The sequence below is a fragment of the Leucoraja erinacea genome, chromosome 25 (genome assembly GCF_028641065.1).
Source record: "Leucoraja erinacea ecotype New England chromosome 25, Leri_hhj_1, whole genome shotgun sequence".
NCBI lineage: Eukaryota > Metazoa > Chordata > Chondrichthyes > Rajiformes > Rajidae > Leucoraja > Leucoraja erinaceus.
Genome location: NC_073401.1, coordinates 21,800,886 through 21,810,839, shown reverse-complemented (window position 1 = coordinate 21,810,839; position 9,954 = coordinate 21,800,886). Strand labels below are relative to the sequence as shown.

The 9,954-nt window shown below is 38.9% G+C and overlaps 1 protein-coding gene across 1 annotated transcript in view; it reads right to left on the bottom strand.

Moving 5' to 3' along the window:
• Positions 1-205: 205 nt before the first annotated feature.
• Positions 206-9,954, bottom strand: part of ppm1f (protein phosphatase, Mg2+/Mn2+ dependent, 1F) — a 34,670-nt gene continuing 24,921 nt past the window's right edge. The window contains exons 6-7 of the mRNA XM_055655150.1: positions 9,088-9,181; positions 206-8,117 (exon numbers count right to left, since the gene is read on the bottom strand). Of these exons, the coding sequence (XP_055511125.1) occupies positions 7,744-8,117; positions 9,088-9,181 (468 nt within the window). The 3' untranslated portion in view covers positions 206-7,743. The remainder of the gene's footprint in view (positions 8,118-9,087; positions 9,182-9,954) is intronic.

Sequence of the window (9,954 nt, the reverse complement as noted above, 5' to 3'; positions counted from 1 at the left end):
ACCAGTCCCTTCGGCTCACAATACCCATATTAGCGCTCCAGAAAGCCGCCCCCCCCCCCTCATCGATCCAACATTTTTTTACATTGTGGGACATAAGGGAGTCTCCCAGAAATACAAAGCTAAATCTTTTACATCCCTCAATTTTCTGTTAAGGGTGCAAAATACACTGTATGTTTCTTTACAACTAAAAAACATTGCACTAAAATTAATATAGCAAAATTGTTTTATTATGAGAGTAACACTGCATACATAAAATTGTTTCAGAAGAAAACCCAACCACAATAAGGCAACTAAACAATTTGGTTTCAAACTTATAGCTTAGTAAGGTATTATACTGTTTCAGCATTGTCAATGAATGATGTTTGAGACATCTTTGACAGACTGGTTCCTGTTGGTTTTGTGCAGTGTTGAGAAGGTAAACAGACCACTGGAGTCCTGGCAAAAACTGCAAGCTAAGCTACTGAAATAAGCTCGCTTGTTGTGAATAGTCTGACAGCAGGGAGATGCTAATAAGGTCAAAAGGCACACCATAGACATCATCTAAAAGGATACGTTATGTATTTTCCTACGAAATGAATGTATTTTAACATAAACCATAATTAAAAGATTTGACAGAATAAAAATCTATTATGAATCCATCTATAGCACCATAGAATAACCAGTTATTCTAGATTTATTTGTTCCTTCCATTCTTTCCTGCCACCTGATGAGATTGTGCTCAATCGAATTAGTTGCTGTCAATTACAATTATCATTTACTAATGGGATGCATTAAATGGGATAATGGTAACAATATCCTTACCATTAGTAGTTATGTGTGTACCGTTTTTTCCACTTAGTTATCAGATAAAACTATAATTGGATCATTTATAAAAACAAGAAATGACAGGAGAGTTTGATCCTTTGCTTGAGTAAGAAGACACTTGTCCTAATTCTCCTTCAAAGTGTGGGTGTGCTAATAACTGTTGTCAACTGCAAAATGATTGGCCTCCAAGACATTTGTTTTGTTTGATACCAGGTAGAAGTGCACATTTACAAGATTTTTTACTGCAAACCTATTTTGGAAGCATGTGATATTAAGCCTGCCATGAGCCATTACCAATTTATACAATGAATTTGGCACAGGAGCAATTCTATGGACATTATGTATTCATTACTATATTTAGAAATGCAAATCTATCCAAAGAAAATTGGTAGGATAGGATAATTGTCTACCCTGTCTCAAGGATAATATACCGTTACAATCCAACTGTCCGAAATGCATTTACCTAGCAATGTTAGGGTGTGTTCTTTCTTGTAACTATACTCATGCTCACCATCATAACTTGAACCTGCAGTTCAAGCACGGGCTTGTCAAGAACCTGTGCATGTCAAAACCCAGAGGCTGTCTTGGCATGCTTGAAATTTGAGACAAAGCATTCACATTTAGGTGTGGTGGGATCTTATCGAATACCGCAGGAGTGAGGTCGCTCATAAACATTGAGACAGAGATCAGTCCATGGCACATCACATCTCCTATGATCAGAAGAGGCCACACATCTGTTTGACAATCAATTTGACATTTTAAAAAACTTAAATTGATAACCAAAGTCGAGTGAGCTTAAAGTTGTTTTGAAACATACATTTTATTTTTTTCTTCTAAAGCTTCATCTGTTCTCACTTGCAAACGCAAACTTTCTTTGACATTTAAAGGCCGTGCGGCATAAAGACAGATATTGCAAACCTGGGACTTTAGTATTTTGTGCAGTTCCTGAAAGAATGTTCAGTGCACCTAAAAATATTTAGTCAGCTCAAAACCATCCAGGAAAAGCATTTTGTTTAATGATCATCTCTGCCACTGAATTTTCTATCCCTAGCCCTTATGAACATAACCACCTCAGGATGGACTATAGCAACTCACTACTAAGATTACTTCTACCACACTTTCCTCAGAACGTTAATTGCTAACAATGTAACATGTCGAACACCACAAAACATTTGGCTGATAAGTAAAAGCAATTCTCATGGTAGCACACAGGATGACATCCAGGACTCTAGCTGCATATATTGACCTTTCTGCAATCTGCACATAACCACATCAAGCATCAGTAAGTTTCAGGATTACTTAAAACAAATACATGTGCATATCAAGCAATGGGAATAAATAATATACTTAGCTTTAAAGTTTTATGGTTACATCAAAAATGCAAATAAATGTGCAAGAAACAGCAGAATGAAACACTTGAAGTATACACAGGCAGCAGTTCTGCCATTCCAAAATACAGTGTAATAAACATTAGTAAGCCACATAATGGTGCACAGATATAAATTGCAACGGTTAGTATCGATAAGAAAATAATTATCTTCTCTGAGAATTGGTAATCGGAAATTAAACTGACCAGCATCAGGTACAACATTAAACAATTATGTGGTTTTATTCTAACATAAAAAGTCAATGGCAACATATTTGACTGACAAATGAGTTGATAGAATGCCACAGGATACAAGAACAGAGAACCGTTTCATAGACTATGTGTTTATCAGAGCAAAATGACAAAACAAATCCACAATTAAAAGGAGAATAAAAGCACTCAGATCTTGCTGCGATCATAATGTCCCCAACACCCATTATTCAGCGTTTGTGCACCAGTTTATGCAGGATGTTCTTAAATGCATAACTCAGCCCTGTAAAAAGAATCAGATATGCCAGAGCTATGTCATAGAGAAGGCTCTTTATCAGCTGTAGGCCATTTAAGTTTTTTACCTACAATTTTCTCTTAATTACCCAATATGATGGCATGCATGTAAACAAACTAAAGGGATTCAGGATGTACAGAATCTCAAAGATGGACACAAAGTAGTGGAGTAACTCAGATGGTCAGGCAGCGTGTCTGGACAAAAAGGACGGGTAAAGTTTTTTAATTTAAAAGAAATACAATGTGGTGAAACGACTAGCATGGATGAAGGGGCCAAGGGGGGAGGGGGAATGATTGAAGGCAGAAATGACTTAAAATTAGAGAAATCATCGTTCATAGCGTTGGGTTGTAAGCTTCTCAAGCAAAATATACCTCCAATTTATGTGCGGCCTCATTCCGGCAATAGAGGCCCATGACAGAAAAGTCAATATGAGAATGGGAAGGGGAGTTGAAATGGTTGTCAACCAGGAGATCCCGTCTGGGCGCAAGTGTTCAGCAAAATGGTCGCTGCGTCTATACTTGCTCTCGTCGATATACAGCAGCCCACCGGGAACACTGGCGGCAGTAGATGAGGTTAGAAGTACATGTGAACCTCTGCCTCATCTGAAAGGACTGTTGGGGTCCCTGGATGGACTCGAGTGAAGTGTAAGAACAGGGTTGCATCTCCTGCGGTTGCAGGGGAAGGTACCTGGGGAGAGGGTGGGAAGGGATGAGTGAACCAAGGTGTTGTGGGGGGAGCGATCTCTGCGGAAGACAGAAAGGGGGTGGAGCTGGGAAGATGTGATTAGTGGTGGGATCCCCTAGGTGAAAGAAATGTTGAATAATGAAATGGTTCTGACCTGAAACGTTACCCATCCTTTTTCTCTTGACCAGAAAGTTACATGAGTACTTTGTGGATCTTTGGTGTAAACCAGCATCTGCAATTCTTTGTACAGAATCGTAACTGGTGCAAATCCAAAAATATTTAATATGCAAAAACACAAGAAAATAGTTGGCCATTGGGATCCTCAAGCTAATCCTCAACATTCAGTATGATCATAGCTGATCTACCTTGGCCTCATTTCCTCTTCTGCATCAGTTCCCCATAACCGTCAATTCTCGATCACCTGGCCTCCATTACCCCTACGGGCAGGGAATTCCAAAGGTTCATTACTCTGTAAGAGACAATTCTTCTGTGCACCTCAGTTTTAAATGATCAGCCCGTTATTTGGTAGCTGTGTCACCTTACTCACGACTCTTACCTGCGAGGGCTCTCTGTCTCTACCCTGTCAAGTTGTATTAAGATCTTATGTTTGAATAAGATTCCCTTATGGCGATCTTTCCAAACTTTGAGGAATGCACCAATTCTTAAACTCCAACCACTTCATAATTGCCAATATGCTGTTTGCCTTTTTTAGTCCTTCCAGCTAATTTTAATGATTCATGCACGAAAACACCTAGATCTCTGTGAATTTCACTCATTTGCAGTCTCTCTCCATTTAGATCAGAATCCACCTTTTCATTCTTCTTACTGAAGTGCACAACCTCACACTTCCCCACATTAATCTCCATTTGCCAGATTTTTGCCCTATCATTTAATACATAATCTGTTGCAGAATCACAACATCTTCTTCATAACATTCCCTTCTACCTACATTCGTACTGCTGCCATCTTGGCAACCTTACATTTTTGTTCCCTCCTTCAGATCATTAATGTAAATAGTAAGCAATTAAGAGCCAAGAACTTGGAGTATTCTAAAAGCCACAGTCCTCCAGTCTGAAAATAATTTGTTTAACCCAATTCTTTGTTTTCTTTCAAGAAAACAAACCTAAACTGTCAGTTTTCAATCCCATGCTGACATACTTCCTCACATGCGACGTTGGTGCATAAATTGAAAGCTCGTGGTATCGGAAGAATGTTAGCATGGGATTGAAGTATGGGTGATTGGGCAAAAATCTGGCAAATGGAGATTAACAGGCATGCCTGTTGGGAAATTAAATGTCCCACACCTACAGGTTCCCTTCTAATCAACTTTCCCTGTCAATTCCTCAGAATGTGGGGCCTGCATTCAAACTGGAACCAGTGGGAGTGAGAATTCATGTTACAGCGTAGAGGAATGTTGGGGAGAATGCCAGCGAACCCCTTTCTACATTGGAAAATAATCTAGAAGCACAAAATTGCAAACTCATTAAATATTACAAAATTGGGAGAATAAATGGTTAACAAAATGCAGTCAATGTGTGAGCAGAATGGGGCGTTTAAAAGTGATAATCATGCAATGAGAAAAAAATGATATTTTTACCTTTGAAAAAAGCTATCAAGTTTAAAAAGTGACATATGCTAATTGCAGACCAGTAACTATTATGCAATGATGGAATTAGCTGTAAAAAGACAAATTGTTGAGGTTTCCAAATCTTAGTCAACAAAGCTTCAGCAAAAACAAGTTAAAGCAAGATGAACTGCTGGAATTGGAAGCTTTGGAGCTGCGATCGATAATCGGACACAAGGTAGGAATGCAAAACTATGTGGTCATGTTCTGCATAAAAGTCCTGCCTCCGTTCTAGTTTCTGGGGCAACATAATCAGCTGAATTTTGCAAAAACATTGCAAAACATTGCTACAGATTGAAGTTATCTGGGTAAATTTGTACTAATCAAGATAAGAAAAGCTAATGAAATAAGTTCGCTTATTGTGAATAGTCTGACAGCATGGAGATGCTAAACAAGGTCAGAGGGCACACCCTAGACATCATCTAAAAGGATAAATTATCTGGATAAAATTGTACAAATCGAGATAAGAAAAGCTAACCAAATTAAATTACAGAGGAAGCACTAATATGGGACAGCGTGTGTGAGAGGTTGAATGTTCTCTCCCTGTTCCTATTCTTACATCAGCTAAATGTACTCCCTGATGGACGGATTTCGACCTATAAAACCGCCTTTCCACATTCTCCAGGGATGTTACCAGTCCCAGAGTTACTCCAGCATTTTGTATCTTTTGTTTAGGAAGGAACTGCAGATGCTGGTTTAAAAAGAAGATAGACACAAAATGCTGGAGTAACTCAGCGGGACAGGCAGCATCGCTGGTGAGAAGGAATGGATGCTGTTTTGGATTGAGACCCTTCTTCAGACTGATGAAGGGTCTGAAGTTTGAAGAAGGGCCTCAACCCGAAATGTCACCCATTCCTTCTCTCCAGAGATGCTGCCTGTCCCGTTGAGTTACTCCAGCGTTTTGTATCTTATGTTGTTGGGTGCAATACTTGGAATCATTTGAGATTTCCCTCATGAGTGTCCAAGGATGAAAAGATGGAAATTGTTGGGAATAGAGTCAGCAGCAGTAGTTCCCAAAAGACAGCAACATGTCAACACATAGAAAATGGCAACCTTGGTAGTGGGGCAGTGGAGAGTATTGGAGGCTACTAGCATCCACTGGCCCTCATCCCTACGTGTACACATAATTATCATCAGTTCTCAACAAATCCTGGTTAAACATCCGCCATTATCATTTTTTTCCAGTTTCAAATAAAACTTGATAATCCAGTTTGTTGGGAATGCATTTAACTTCTTTGCACATTGACTTTTAATATTTTATTAAATAACCATATTTGAGGGTCCTAGATGCTTTTGAGGACTCGTGTACATTACTTATTATGTTATGCAAATTCAGGGCAGTTGGTTGTAGAATTCTGGGCGAGCAAAGTTTTCAAATGCACAGTATCGAAGACCACTCAGCTATTAGAACACTGTTGTGAAAACCATAATATTTCCACAACAGGTCAATTCCAGTTGTTATTTTTATTTAAAACCACAATACATTCATGTGTTTATATTCTTTAACACAAGCAGAAGACTGAACATTACAAATTCAGCATTAAATAAAATGCCTAAATAAAATCATCTCATATTTTTCTCTCCCAACAAATGGCAATGAAGCAATGCTACAGTGCACAACAAATACCATCGCCATAGGTGTGCAGAGATGCATAAGGCACTAAACAGTCTGCAATGGATCCGTGGAACAGTACAAATTATTGCATAGTTTGTACTACACACAGATCAGAATAAGGCACTAGATTGTCAACCTGTATTTTTTTTTTCGCTTGAGGAAAATCAGTACGTAAGGGTGCTTGAAAACTTTGCAAACATGAAAAAACAATTTTGAAAAAATGATGAGTTTGCATTTTTACCACACAGAACTTGGTCAGCATGGTAGAAACGGGACAGGCTAAAATAGCCCAAACATAAAACCCATTGTGAATTTTTCTATTAATCACCGATGGTTCATTTACAGAAGTAAAAGAAAGTGGAATAAAATGCTTTGTAATGCAGGACATTAATGACTTCCAGATAATATAAAAATAATCTCACAATATCCCCCAATGGTCATCCAACTTTCATGGCATTGTTACTTGCAATCACTGATTTCAGCTTTAAATATCTTCTTATTTAATTTTAAAGCATAAACCAATGAAATAGCTTGCTCCCAAAACTTTGGGTTAGTTGCTGTGGAAAGCTTGCAACAGAAGAGGTTGTGAAACAGGTGTAGTGCGAATGGCACAATTTTGTTGGTTTGGAGGAAGTTGAAAGCAATGTTCCAACCTCTAGGCATAGCTCATGTCTGAAATCAGACCAAATACTGTCGTAATATTCTAGCATCCATTCTGGTGAACAGGATTAGGGAACACTTTCCATTTATATGTTCTCCATAAAAGTCAAAGCAAAGCAATACCAGGCTTAAATCCAGCCTTTCAGCCTGGAATTTACGAAAACGTGCGATGGCGTGACCGCTGTTCTTGGCCACCACTCGCCTTCCCCGTTGAAGCTTCTTGCACCCTCAATTACTGAGTTTAGACACCTTTTATTAAAGGTCATACAGGAGACTTTAGATTAAAATAGATTGTTATACACACTGCAGGCATAGCTTTGACAAGATGCGGGCATTTTAACACCAATGCCATTTCCCTCCAATTCTTTGGCATCACCGAGTAAAATATATTCCCTGAATGTAACACTGTTAAATGATCTCATGATCACAACTAAATGATAGTCAGCCATCAGCAAGTCATATCCTTTGTCTGGCTATCTTTAACCTCACTTGAGAAGATTAACTGTTTCAGAGTTTCCTTTGGCTTGGGGGCACTTACTGTCCAGACCGGCATTCTCACTGCCCACTTGCGATTGGCTGTCCTTTAAAATGACCTGTGGGTCTTGTAGAAAGAACACCACCACAGTGATGTTGTCATTTGATCCACCTTCTTTTGCAGCTGCTACAAGCGTCTCTGCAACAGAACTGCCATCACCTGCGTTTTCTAGTAAGTGCTCTTGTACAATGTGCACAACCTTGGAAGGTTCAATTCCATCAAAGAAGCCATCACAGGCTAAAATAACGTAGTCTTCTCTGCCATCCAGTTTGAACGTGGCACAATCCGCGTCCCCCGAAATGTACGGTTTTTGGTCAATATCCCCTAGAAAATTAAAAATATCATAACAGTGGACAAGAGAAAACACCACACTAGGACTTGATATACTTACTTGCATCTCAGAAACATTAGGGGCACTACTACAGCTACAGTTCACCCGTGGTTAAAGCTCTCATTTGTTACCTCCAGAATACCTTCTTCAGTGATCTTTTGGTCAGCTGTCCACTTTGCACTTTCTACAAACCTGAGTTCACTCAGGTGTGCTATGTTAGCCAAAAAGATTAACAGGAAGCCAAAGGAATAGATTTGAGGCTATACTCAAAACACCTTGAAAAAATGCAATATCCCCATTGATTACCTAGAATCCCATTGCCCACAACCACTCAAAGAACAGACAGTTGGCATGATACTGAAAATATCAAGAATATGAATCTCGAGCATATAAAAGCCCAGCGTAAATGACAGAAGGCTTGCGTGATCTCACAAAGCACCCTTCCACTTGTCCCACCAGATACCTCCTGTAGTCGTTTGCAGGCCCAACGTTGGCCTCAGTCACTCAAAGGGGTGTTCTGAATGAAGGAGCAAATGTGCCAAGTAAATAAATCATCTATGGGACAATACCAGACCCGTACTTGCTTATTTCAAATATTAATGAAAACTGTTTAAGAAGGAACTGCAGATGCTGGAAAATCGAAGGTAGACAAAAGTGCTGGAGAAACTCGGTGGGTGCAGCAGCATCTATGGAGCGACAAAAGTGCTGGACATAGATGCTGCTGCACCTGCTGAGTTTCTCCAGCACTTTTGTCTACCATTAATGAAAACTGATTCTTTCAGGTAGCAGTTTTGTTTATTGTTGTAGTTTCATTTTAGAGATTTATAATACAAGAGTTTTTTGAGGAATCAGCGAGCTGAATTTTTGGTGTTAGGTTTGCTAAAATTGGTGCATTTCATTCACTGATAGTTTAAGATGGCCAACTGTTACATTTAGCACATCACCACTAAAAAAAAAACTTACCAATTGCCCTAGAGACTGCAAGTATTCCGTTTACACGCCAACATCCCAAAAATACTACACATCCACCAAGCTGTTCAATCCTTTGCTTCTCGTCCTAAAGAAGAAGAATTTAGAGATAATCAATAATTTGATTTATAACTAATTGAGCAAAATGCATTTAGCAAAAATCTACAAGATAAAGCAATATGACTCCAATGTTTATTGTAAAACAAGATACAACTTGCTAAAACACCCATGACATTCTTCACAATAATGAGATTTTGCAGCAATCAGACTTGCTGTGATGGAAGGGATTTAGCTATGGGGATAGGGCTAGAAAAAATGGTTGATTTAACACGGGCAATCGTCCCTCAACTGATGAATTCATGTTTAACACTGATTGGAAGCAGCAGTATCAGTATCAGTATATCTTTATTGTTATTTCCTGAGTACTCACATACCCAGAGGAAACAGCAGAGTAACAAGGACAGTAATAATTCTGATCAAATAAGAGTTTAACCATTTAAACAATACTCAGTGGCCCCTGATATATATTAGACACCATTAATATTCTGGGGTTTGCTATGGATCAGAGACAATTAACTGGACCAATCATGTGGACGCAAGGTAGAAGGCTGTGTTTGTTTTCACTGGAGTCTGAGAGGTGATCTGTTCAGATGTATATTAAAATGAGGAGAGGCATAGATAGGGTAGACATTCCAAATATTTTTCAATGCAGGGCATATAACAAAAGAGCACAAGTTAAAGGTGAGAGGAAGAAGTTTTTAAGGGAACTTGCGAGGAAAGTTTGTTAAAATAGAGAATGATTTAAATATGGAACATGCTTCTGGAGAAGGAGATGGTGGAGTCAGATAAAATCCATGACAT